Source organism: Alosa alosa, chromosome 9 (assembly GCF_017589495.1).
Source record: "Alosa alosa isolate M-15738 ecotype Scorff River chromosome 9, AALO_Geno_1.1, whole genome shotgun sequence".
NCBI lineage: Eukaryota > Metazoa > Chordata > Actinopteri > Clupeiformes > Clupeidae > Alosa > Alosa alosa.
Genome location: NC_063197.1, coordinates 3183924 through 3196791, shown reverse-complemented (window position 1 = coordinate 3196791; position 12868 = coordinate 3183924). Strand labels below are relative to the sequence as shown.

Here is a 12868-nt window from a genome sequence, read left to right as displayed (position 1 = left end):
CTACAGTTAACGATTAATTCAACGATATAGCCTACTTACTTTGGTGGACTCTCTGTGGGAGAGAACTGTAGACAATTAATTATTCAGTGAGTGATTGTTGTCTTGGCAGCACAAGTAGACAGACAGACCAATTATGATTGTTTTATACCCTACAACTTTAATAGGCTACTACACTGGCCTATGCATTAAATTCTTACAGTAAATTGATTAAAACAAGTAGATGCCTTGAGAGAGGTCAGATGATGGCCCTTAATAAGACAGGTGTAACACTGAAGGTATCCGTAGACTATTAGATCTACACCACAGGAGTGGTTCATATGATCAGTTGGGTTTCCCTATTTCACCCTGTTATGCAATACATATTTTTGCATCATTATCTACATAAGAGATACAGTACTTCATAATGCCCTGATGTTCCAGTACATATAGCCTACATACACAGGTTAACAAAAAATAAAAGTTTAGCATGCCATTTAGGGAGTCAAATAGAAAGACATCAGTAATTTAAGACCACATAGTCTTTAGTCCCGCTGTTAAACTTTACCAGGCTAATACTGGTATAACTACTTGATGTGTTCATTTTTCCAAGAAATACTGCTTGGTCAGCTTATCAATTTTCCTTGCAGACCTCAGTGATTAAAGTCTGTCCAATTTTAGATACGTTTGTCATCTTCAATTCATATTTTATTATCTTCCCATGATAAAAGTAGTTCCAGTGGCTGGCTCCTCCCTTTAGCAGAGTTAGACAGGTAGGTAACAGTCGACCTCCAGAAAACGGTGAAAAAAGATGTCTCTCATTTGAGAATCTTATGATATGGGTAGAGGGTCAGAGAGGTGGTGAATTTGCGTATATCATCGATCATAATAGCCTCTGGCAGCAGCGAGGAGGGTGGCACAAAGGTCAGTCTGGACACCTCTCCGTAAGCAGAGGTCGTGGATGCCTTCTCTCCAAGCAGTTGTGCTGAGTGGTTACAACTAGATTCATCACCATCAGGGGAGTCTCCCTCTGCCTCTCCAAAACCAACAACCTGGGCAAAGTGAAAGGGAAGACAGTCTAGTATGACATTAGTACTACCAACTAGCCTACACAAAGTTCATTACAGCACTCCATTAAATCCCTTCTCCCACTCCATCATAAATAATTACACATATTTGTGTAAAACCACACACATATACAAGCTGCTGTACTTACATTATTGTTTATTATTGCTATTTTCCTTAATGTAGTCATACCAACATTTTAAAACTGTTCACTGTTAATTTTAACTATTGTATTGTTTTTATTTGTAAGTCGCTTTGGACAAAAGCATCTGCCAAATCCCTTCACCATAACTTACGTGTACACTGAGCCTCCTGCTGTTACTATGTCGGTGTTCCATGAACCAGGAGATGAGATCTGCTTTGGTTATGCGCTTCAGGGCTTCAATCTGTTATCAGACACAGAGATACCAACATTTTGTAGCGGATGAAGGACATAGTCTTCCAAACATGAACCAATTGAGACACAATGGCCTTGTTTCACTCAAATGCAAGCTTTAATTGTACCTCCCTACTCTTCGAAAAATTGAGAAACAAGAAAGTGACAAGGAAGTCATGAAAATATGTTGTTTATACTATAATAACATAGGTACAAAACATTGGAAATAAAAATGTAATTAACATGCATTAAACAGTAACAAAAACAAGCATCATATTGTTCAAATCAGAAAAAACTATCGTAAAACCACCAATTACCAACCATGTTGTTCGAAAATTCTAAAACAACAATGTTTTAATACTTCAAAATAACATTTGATAAATGAACCTTACATTTTTCAGTAGCCATAGGTGTGTAGATTTGAACAAAATCTAGTTTGGTTCTTACCGGGGACTTTACTGCCTGAAATATCCGATTTTGTTTACCACGCTCATTAGTGCTGGGCTGGTGGGTGCCTATTTCCAACCTTTCTCACGGCATTCAACGGTTAGACCGAGAATTCTCATCGCAAATCAAAATTCCACTGGAACTCCAAGCGGATTTGTACACGCAGCCTTACAACACTGTTTACAGCTCTTCGAGTCACGGTAAAATGTCATTTTTGGTACATAGTGCTTGCGTTTCTTTAGGAATCCGCCGTTTTGGTTTGTATAGAAATTAATACTAAGACATTAAGTGACACATACACATAAGAGGTTGGAAATATGGGACGGTTGGTAATAGGTGACATTCCTATATAAAACAAAAGAGAAGCTTTTTGTCATTTTTATTGTGTGGTATTGTTTTTGTTTTTTTACATTTTTTTTACATTAAATCAATGCAATAATATGAACAGGGGGTGCAACAGTACACAAAAATCACAGTTTTGTGTGTACCTCGGTTTTGAAGTCACGGTTCGGTTAATTTTCGATAAAGTAAGCCTGAAGGTACTACTAACCTACGAATGTGTGTACCTTTACACCCCTAATAAAAACATTTTAAGATCTATACTTCAGAATCCCCTTGTTCTATTCATGTGTGTATTCATTTCATGTAGTTATTTTTGAGCAGTGACATATTTAGTGATCTAGTCAAAAATTAAACACAATCAAATAGTCCTTACCTCCTTGGTAAGTCGATCAAAAATATATTGCTGAGTCACAACTTCAAACCAGTTCCTATCCACCTCCTCGCCCAGATGTGTGTCCTCACACTCCTTAAGCTTGATCAGGGCAGTGACCTGCATCTCAAATGCCTCATCTGTCAAGTTCATCAGCTTCTCACCAAAACTCACCAGGAACTCCTCCACCTTAGACTCCACAAAATCAGTTCTAGGACAGGCACAAAATGATTTCCAAGATTTGAGTACAATGCAAACTTATTTTTCCACATGAAACACATTGCAGTGCACACTTCATCACGCTTGGTAGTAGATCAGAATAATTGTACCTATTTTTAAAAAGAAACTCACGAAAACTTTGTTGCTTGCGTCTCAACTGTAATAGAGAATCCAAGAACACCTGAGGTGTTTCGACAGGTAGGGTACACCTGGTATCTGAAGGTGCAGAGATGGCATTACCACATGAGTATAAGAATAATTATGGATATTAGGCTGCATAAATTACAACGTAACTTTTTTCTAGCAAATAAATTGCACAGATAGAAATAGCTAATTCAATTTACAAGGATAAATCAGTCACTAACCCCAGTGTTTCCTTAGTTCTTAAGAAATCAAAGCAAGGTTCCTCCATGTGCATCTGAAAAAAAGGGAAAGAATAACCATCATGGATATTGGAAATGTGTTTGAGTAACTGGGATTTATAAGACTTGGAACTCACCACTAGTAACTCCATCAGGGTGTGCTCCCATAAGTTCTTCCTGCCTGACTGGAGAAAACAAGAAAAAAAGACATCTTTGTTTATGACATGTCAATACACACATGATTACCTTATATAAAAACATTAAATCAATAGACAGCATGTGCGAGTCCAACTTCTCAGGCATAGCTACAATTAGAAGGCCCTCCTAAATAAAACACAGGTGCATGGGCCTGTTTACCTGGTAGTACACTGTGACCTCAGAGTTGGCATCTCCCTTGTTAAGGGAGCGTACTTTACACAGGTGGTGCTTCTGTGGCAGTTCTACCACCCTAAATAGAACCGGAGCCTCTACTGTGAGTGGCTGGAACTTGAGTTTGCTGAAAGGAGGTCAGAGTCAGAACACACAGAACTTTCAGGCTGTCAGTCTGAACAGATGGGGACAAAAGGACACAGCCGCTCACTAAATCTTATTTCTGTGGTTAAAAATAACAAAAAAAAAACAAAAAAAAAAACATATAAAAATATGAAAAGAAGAAAAAAACAACGACATCCTAACAAATTGATACTGCCATCTTGTGACATTTTGCACCGTATCAGTGGTCAGAAAGTTCAATAGCCTATATTTTGTAGATGACTATCTGTTACAAATTCAAGGTGAACAGAGGTTACAACAGAGGAACAAAATTACTTACTCAATAAAATACCGCAAGAACTTCTTAGATTCCTGGTGAAAGTAAATAAAAATGTCATGAGTTTTTAATTTTTTTTGCAGACAAATCTGTAAAACAATGTCCTTAGACACAAGATATATTTGCGAAAAGGGACTCACTATGCTGGTAAAGTTACCCTGTACTAAGCCCTCAATGTATAGCGCTGACTTCAAACTGTTGACAAAGTCCATGAGGTCATCCACACTCAAGCCTTTCATTATGGCCTGGTACTTCTGGACCACAGACCAGCGACAGTGCTCCAGAATCAGGAGGCGCACATCTCTGTAAGGGTAGGAGACATAGAGAAAGGAGAGGGCAGAGATATAAGAGGAGAGGCAACAGCAAGGGAGAAATAAAAGGAATAAGAGGAGATGGGAAGAGCATATTAAGGAAGGAGAGATAGCGGAGGAAAAGCGGCAAGAGAAATACATTTGGTTTGAATGAAGTGAGCCTGTTAAAGATGATGTCCCTTATGTGTGTGTCTAGCACTCAATATTACAGTAGGCACCTGATGTTGATTTTGGGTATAACATTTATGTTGCGACAGTGACTGTGTAAAGTGATGTCATACTCACTTGCCAAGTCTCTCAGGCTTGATGAGGATGTTGAAGTAGGTCTTTTTCAGCTGTGCCACAAACATGCCAAACACATCTGGAGCTGCACTGAAGCCAGCCAGGTAGTCCACTATCAGGTGGAGCAGCAGCTAGGACCATACAGCACATATGACAAAACCACTCCAGTAAAGGTATACACACACACACACACACACACACACACACACACACACACACACACACACACACACAACATGCATAGAGACATATTTCAGTGATGATAAGGACGAAGCCTTAATGAAACCAGGTGGATGAATAACAGCTAGTTTTAAGTTTGGTAGTATGGTAGTAGGTAGTAAATCATGGTTATGAGTTAACAATCCACTCTTCTTAATGAATATAATTATAGATTAAATTAGCAAATCATTCTAGTGCATTTATATTTGCATCAATGAAATTGTCCCAGAACATTAGAGAAGCATTGGAATAAATCCATTGAGTTTGAGAACTATTCTGATCATTACTGGCTCTGGACTATAATAATGGAGACACCATTCTTACTATAATATTTGCATAATAACCCATTCATCAATCTCATCAATACATACAGGCAATTTGTGGTTGAAGCCCTTCACACGGATGACAAAGCCATGCTCCCCTGCCACCAGCTTGTATTCCAGTTGTGCAACATCTGCATCATATGCTGGTTCAGCAAGGTTGTGCGCCAGAATGTTCACAAAAATATCAAAAAGCACCAGACTATAGAAAGGAGGACAGGAAACAGAAGTATGTATGTATGGATATAACTAAACTCTACACCCTTCTTGGTTAAACAGTGAAATGTTAATATTAACTGCGCTGGCATCTGCCATAGTACACCTCAGCAAGGAAGAAAAGCAAAATGATATGGAAGATTCAAATGAGACACACTTTCCAGATGGTTCAAGTGGTTATTGAACTTTCAATCAAAACTGACTGTAACACGACTGGAATTAATTATATTTTGATTACAGCTTAACTGTGTAGTTTGTGTATATATACATACATTTAGAAATACAAAACTGCACAAATTTGATACGATTTGCAATCAGACAAAAATATGATTTAAGACAACATTGACAGAAACCATTCTCATCACAAGCAAGATTTTAGATGTTGGAGGTTAGCAATGTTGTGAATTCGTATTTGCCAGGAATCTGTTTCTATGTGTTGCTGTGTGGGATGGGTAATACTCACTTTTCTGGGTTTTTCTGAATGATTGGGGAGAGCAGATTAAAGCGTACGTAGGCTGAAACAAGAGACAGTAGCAGTCAGTGCTCATCCTTTAAATACAATCAAAATGCTGTCTGTACGGCCTCACCAACGGACACAGAGATACACAAACACGCAGACTCAAATGCAAACATGTAAAAAAAAAAAAAACATACACACCTTTAGGAATTTTGAACTTGTTGTCTTTTTTGAACCAGAGACATCCTTCCTTTGTGTTGATTATTTTGACAGGGAATTCGGTATCAGGGCAGTCTGATGCTTTCAGGGTGAAATCAGTAGCTGTGAAAAGAAGTTACAAATTACCTTTTTAACACATCCAAGCATGATAAGGATTATAGATTAAAAAGCTTTTAAGTGCAAATAACAGGAATCCTTGAACACAGACCAATAAACTTGTTTTCAGCTGGCAGTTGGAGTTCAGGGTTGAGTTCAAAGTCACTAGCCCAACGATCCCTCCACTCCTGAGGTATATCTGCAATGATGAGTTTATTTGTGAAATCTCACTAGGTCACAGTAGGAACAAATTTCAGAAGTCCTGAAACATTGACTGTGTGTACATACACACCGGTGGCCCAGTTATGAGGCTTACCCTAGTTCTGGTCATACTCAGGATAAGGCATTTACATGAGCAAGAGAGATATCTGGTTACTCATATAAGATCATAAATAGTAGTATCCTGTTTACTGATAACTGATATCTATTTGTTCTGGTGCCTGTGCAGCTAGTCAGCAGCTATTACAAAACTGGGATACGATACAGTTTATGCATACAATAGAGTCCTGGTTAGGAGTTCTCCAGTTAGCATAAACAGGTTTCTCAAAAATGGGATAAGGGTTTATCTGGGGCTTTTTGAAATCAGGATATGATGTTTGAATGTGCGAACACAAAAATGGAACACTTAAAAATCCCTATCATAACCAGGACTCTCAAGACCATGATTCCAATAATACATTTGGGTTCTACAGTACCACCAATACCAAGCCTTTCTCATTACAAAAAGATGAGTAAAATTCAGAACAATTAACCCCACCGTATAGTTACTAAAATACGAAAACGGCTTGCAAGCTTTAAAGGTTTTACAAAAGTATGAAAAATGGCTTATCTTCAGGTTAGGATTGCAATGGCTCACCTTCTACACTGTACTGAGCCCCAAACCATTTTTCCTTCATGTCACACAGGTTCTCATGTTCTGGAGACAACAGGATCAGGTTTGCCTTATCTGGGGTCATGAGAACCAAAGCAGCATTGATGACCTAAGAGGGGAACAATAATTACTCTAAACAGACTCTACTAAACGTGTAACTACGTATGTAAGTACCAGTGGGGACATATTTCATACACACATTTATTTGCTCAACACTTATACAAAAATATTACAGTGGTGTAACCTGTCAATTTTGACACATTCAATTCATGCAGTTTTAGCATAGTATCCATAAAGAGCCCTGGTACTCAGCAACCCACAACCCCCTATTGCAAATGACCATGCCTCAGTACTATTAATGGTAAAGGAAAAGGTAATTTGAGCCTCCCAGTAGCTAAAATTACAGAACCATCTTGTTTCAGTGTGACATTACCTCTGGGTCATAATCAAACATGAGCTGATCTCCAGTAAGGTAATCCTCTTTTGGAAAGAGATGCATGTTCTCAGAAATGTTCTCCACAAATTCAATTGGATCAGACTGTTGAAACAGATCACTGGTGTTACAGATATTAAATTAAATCCACCCGGAGTCAGTGGTAACTGTTATCGCACATCTGCTCTTCATATGGCTTCAGGTAGCTATTTGAATTGTATGGACAATTTAGTCACAGGATGAAATCTAACATACTAAAGAAAGAAATATCTGAAGAAATATCAATATTAAATGACACCTCACTGTAACTCAGAAATAGAAAGAAACCAGTCACCTGCTCCTGATAATGGAACTCATTTGCTTCAACCTTCTGAATTTCAGAATAAATCCTGAAAAGCATGAAGCAGACCTCCAATCATAACACTGGCCAGCATTTATGTATTAAAGAACCCCTTAAATATTTGCCTCTAAAGGACACATTCACAAATTCAGTTAATGTCTAGCACTTGAATTAACCTTTCTTGTGGTCCAAGAGACTGTAGCATCTTAAGATACTGGAAGACCAAGTCAACCACCTGCAGAGAAATAGTCAATATTCAGATAAAGATCGGAGTAGTAGCATTAGACTGGCTATTGGCCTGCATCATTATCATCATGTTAAAAACATCAATCATTTCACTGCAACTCAAATACTGCTTTATGAGTATTAATGCCACACCTTGTAAACGTTATGGAAGCCCTCATCTGTCAAGGTTATGGAAACGGAGAAGATGGAGTAAGTGGTGTTCTGATCAAAGCCAGTTTCACTGTTCCCTCCAAACAGAGCCAGGGCCCAACACCTAGAGGCATCAAAAGCTTTCACATGGCTCTGAGAAATTTGACATCAATTGGTACAGATTAAAAAAAAGTGACTTACCTCTTCCTTAATTGGGAGAGGATACCTCCAGCACCTTCATGGCCTATCAGCCAAGATATATAGTGCAGGGGCTTTACTCTACAGAGTCAAACACATAGAGTGTGGGCGATTAGGATTTGCAATAATAACCAGAACGATTAAAAAGTAAAAAAGCAAACATAAAATTAAACATTGATCGATCACCATCATAGCCTTACAACGAGTAAATGTGAAATTAGTCTATTTTGCATTTACAGTATTATGTAAAATATATGTGGTTGCTGTTTGCTCTCTTCGTGGTCATTACTGATCAATAATCTCTTGTTAAAAAAAACTATTTGGCCACTAGAGCAAATCTACTGCAAGATACATATTTTGAACACAGTCATTGTACAGTGAACATGGGAAAGTGCAACAAAGCAAATTATTATATTGAGTTAAATAATGAAATATGGCACTGAGCTATATCAGAAAAAGTGAGCAATGAATGTAATGACAGAAAGCATTATGGTGATTATTGATGTTGATTCAGATTTCATGTACTTTATTGACACCTGCTGGAGAAACTATGGAATTGAACATGACTCTGACCAGGTGAAACTTTGGGCATCAGATATTAAACCTACGGTCAGACAACAACATTTCCATACTAGAAAAACATGCCAGTAGACTCCTGCAGTCCGTTACAACTTACCTGTAGTGTTTGGCCTGAGGGGGCAATGACCAAGTAATGCTGAGAGCGTGGACCTTCCTCACAGGCACCACTGTTAACACATGCACATTTCCTTTTAATATATTATCATATCACACTAACAATCCAAATAATATTCTCATGTCAATGTATCTTTATATTACCAGTATATAGCCTGGAATAAGCCAGCCAAATTTACCTCACCCACAAAATTTGAGGAAAATAAATTAGATCTGGAGTCGCTCCATTGAGAAGCCTATAAACCCGGTTAAGATCTGTTCGGGTGGTATTTATACGATGATAGATAGATGAGCAACAGTGAAGCAGTCATCCATGTCACCAGAGCGCACTTGAGTTGATTTTGTTTACAAGATGTTTAGATTCCGCTATTGTGTCTGTTATACAAGATATTGACAGCACAATAATGACGGAAAAAAAGACGAACAGAAGACAGGAATTTGACATCCTCAAATTTTGTGGGTGGGGACAATTCTAGCTAGGTTCTGGGCTAGGTTGAAACATGCTCCATAATCAAATCCAAACGACGTGTTACCAGCCTCAAATTCTAATAAGAGAGGCTGGCAAAATGAGGGTTACCTCTATAGAGCTTGTTGAAGGCTGGTGTGTCAAATGGGTCTTTAAGATGAGAGAAGTCAGGTTGAGGTTGTCCACTGCAGTGATGTAAACAACATCATCAATGCAAAACAAAAGCACTCCTTATCAAAACCATTTAATTGCCATTACCACAGCAGTGCTGATGAGCACTTACTTGTTTGGGATTGCGCTGAAGATCTCCCTAACCCACTCCTCAAGTGTGTCCAGCTTCTCTGTGGAGAGATACAGCAGGTGCACATAGGTCATATCCAACTCACACCAGTCAATACAGATCGCTTACTATTCCATAGTTTAGAATAGTGAACTTTACCTCTAAGTAACACTGATCATTCATTAGTAGTTAGTAGCCTTTCTAAAAGGATCCTGCATGATACTAGATAATATATTACCTCTGGACTGAACAGTCAGAGTCATATAGTGGGCTGAGTAATATCTCTTCCAGAATTCCCGTAGACATTTATAGGTGTTAATATCATTCTTCTTGGGTTCATGTTTCAGTGTCTGTGCATTACCTGAACAAAAGAAAAAAACATTAAAACACCAAAAGACAAAACAAACAAACAATTAGAGCATCTATGGCTATTCTACAAAATTAACAAAGAAGCAAGAAACTCACCCCAGCAGAATTTTCTCATCACATGCTTTGGTTTGGCAAGACTTCCGAACAACATTTCTTTCCTATGGCTGTCTGATGGCCGAGCTAGTTGGTACTCTGCAAAGCAGCAACACATTTATAGACAGTCATGCAGAAATAGCCATCCATATGTGGATATCATCTTAATTTGTGGTACACACTTACCACTATCAACAGCTTCCACTTCCCTAGCAACAGCATCCTCAATCATTAGAGGACAAATGAAGAACTGTGCCCACCTGTGGAAAAGCATTTCAGTTCAATGACGATGACAATATCCAATAGGTCTATAATATGGTTGCTTGAGGGAGTTGTGGCTGTGGACGCATCAGTGGATGACCACACACATTACATATGAGATATGGGGTTGGCATATGTTCAGATACTTCAAATGCAACAAGATCAAAGTAACTTCAACTTCAATCAGTGCCCCACCTGTCCAAAGCCTCTCTGAAGTACTTTCTCTGGACATCAAACTGAAAAATTGTTCTCTCACAGTCAGTTGAGGCATTGTCACTCCCTCCATGTTTCTTCAGGAAGGCATCAAAGCCATTCTCAGCAGGGTACTTCTCACTGCCCATAAAGACCACTAAGAAAGATGTAAGGCATTGGATTGGAATGCAACATGTTGCAACATCACAAGACATCTCTTTTGAGTGACAAAACATGTCCAATCTACATATACAGCAGAATATTTGCAGTCATTATGCTCATTATGTCAGGGTGCTGATATAGGCTATACAGAGAGATAATATTCTCTCACACTTCACTGACCAATTTGACATATTATTAAACTCACAATGTTGATGTTGTTCATTAAAGATACCAGGCCAGGAGAGAGATACTCACTGTGTTCAAGAAAATGTGCAAGACCAGGCAGATCATCTGGGTCACTGAAGCTGCCAACGGCAATACAGAGGGCTGCTGCCGACTGGGAAAAGCAGATACAGGCAATTAATTTACTTGGTTTCAAATGCATGTGGGGTTAGGTAAAAAGGTCCAGGACAAAGATGTCAGGGTTTTTTTGGCAGCAAGCAACCCAAATGTTTGTTTTTTTTGGCAGCAAGCAACCTCTTGCCGCATCACTGAAAGAGCTAACCTGTTTCTCAGAGCTGCCACTCTTCTTTCCACCACCACGCCTCTGTTCCTCATTGCTATCCACAGAGTAAGCGCCCTCTTCAGAACCCCCTCCAGAGTCATCATCGTCATCTTCATCACAGTCATCCTCATCTTCCTCCTCGCTGATGGAGTCTCCTGGGTCACAGGAGACTCCATCGGCCCTGCTGAGGTCTGATATGAGAAGTGCTCGCAGTCCATTGCTCAGCTCTATGTACCTGGACACAAATGGAGAAAATGGGGTAATAAGGAGAGCACAACAATGAATGACAGGCTGACAGAACAACGAAGAATCAGATCAGCAAGTGCCATTCACCTGTACTTCTTGGGGTCACTAGGGGATTTAATAATTTCAAGATCTCCCAAGTCATCCTCCACAGTCTCTGCTCCATCCTCTCTAGACTGAATCCTGAGGTTGTAAGACGACTCAACTCCATCTTCATCCAAATCGGATTTTCTAGGACTGGCAGAAGTTTTACATTTATTCATTCTGAGAAGCGTCCAGACTCGGGAGGTGCTGAATCGCAATCATGAGTGAAAAAAAGGCAAATTCGTATCCTCGAAGGTACCTAGTCTATTCTGAATGGTTAATCAACTCAAGTGCGACAATGTAACATCAGCGACAAGAACAATCGGTTGCTTTCACAATTTGAATATAAACTCTTCGGGTGTAATTTCTTCCAGTGTCTTGCATTAAGTTGTTGTTGAACGTTAACAATCCGTGGATGACAAGATCTTCACCAATAATCAGTAGCCTGACTATGTGAAATCATAACAAGACTTGTTAATATCGCATATCGCAGACGAACGTTCACATATAATGTTGCGAAGTATTTAGCTAACTTTAGGGCACGCACACCTGGTAAACTCTTCAATTCATTGCACTCCCTAGTCATTTGCAATGTTTCTGAGCTGCGTCAACCAAACCACTGAAGACACTGTTGAGGATATCCGTGTAAGAGAGAACGTGATTGGTTGTCGCAGGTTGACCGCAGAACAAGTCTATCTCTGACTGGTAGTAGGCTTGGATTTATAGGATAGGCTACACAAGGTTGATAAATAGGCCTAGCTGTTGTAACAACTTACTGTAAGCTTGTTAGACCCAAGCAAATGTTTTAAATAGGCACTCTAACCTAAACGCATTAAGTGAAGAACCACACGTAGGCCTAACCCAGAGGTAGGCTATAGGCTATAAAGAAAATGTTTTGATTCATTTGAATAATCTAACAGTTTCTTGCCTAGAATTATCTAACTGGAAGAAGCAGGGTTATTAATTTTAGCCTACAACAGCCCCAAAAAAAAAGGCTAAACTTGTGAAGGTAGGCTACACACCAGGCCCATCTTCACCATGTTGATTAGGTTAAATGGATTAGTTCAGTGATCTTCAATGAGTAACTTACCACCATTTGATACAGCAACATGACATTTTCTGTTTAAGTTTAACCAAAAAAATGTAACGTTGCCTTAACCACAAAAACACATGTGGCTGACCGAAAGATGTCAACGTTGGTCTTCATTACATTTTCCT

The 12868-nt window shown here is 39.0% G+C and overlaps 1 protein-coding gene across 1 annotated transcript; it reads right to left on the bottom strand.

The window, feature by feature from the left end:
* Window positions 1-137: 137 nt before the first annotated feature.
* On the bottom strand, window positions 138-12823 carry nrd1b (nardilysin b (N-arginine dibasic convertase)). The gene is made up of 31 exons (XM_048252175.1): window positions 12741-12823; window positions 11657-11803; window positions 11324-11558; window positions 11074-11155; window positions 10660-10813; window positions 10390-10463; window positions 10207-10302; window positions 9980-10102; window positions 9745-9802; window positions 9573-9646; window positions 8979-9048; window positions 8306-8383; window positions 8108-8228; window positions 7906-7964; window positions 7724-7778; window positions 7390-7494; window positions 6942-7065; window positions 6198-6284; window positions 5972-6091; window positions 5777-5828; window positions 5149-5299; window positions 4562-4689; window positions 4106-4268; window positions 3969-4000; window positions 3515-3653; window positions 3295-3342; window positions 3161-3213; window positions 2928-3011; window positions 2580-2787; window positions 1338-1427; window positions 138-1028 (listed from the first exon to the last, which is right to left on the bottom strand). Exons 1-31 carry the CDS (start codon window positions 12764-12766, stop codon window positions 795-797), a joined length of 3270 nt encoding a protein of 1089 aa, XP_048108132.1. The 5' UTR covers window positions 12767-12823; the 3' UTR covers window positions 138-794.
* Window positions 12824-12868: the final 45 nt, after the last annotated feature.

Coding starts and splice junctions, on each gene's coding strand:
- nrd1b (XM_048252175.1), bottom strand. CDS start 12,766: ATGTCATGTTGCTGTATCAAATGGTG. Junction 10,303..10,389: donor AGTGGAAGCTGTTGATAGTG/GTAAGTGTGTAC, acceptor GCTGCTTTGCAG/AGTACCAACTAGCTCGGCCA. Junction 3,012..3,160: donor AGAACTAAGGAAACACTGGG/GTTAGTGACTGA, acceptor CTGCACCTTCAG/ATACCAGGTGTACCCTACCT.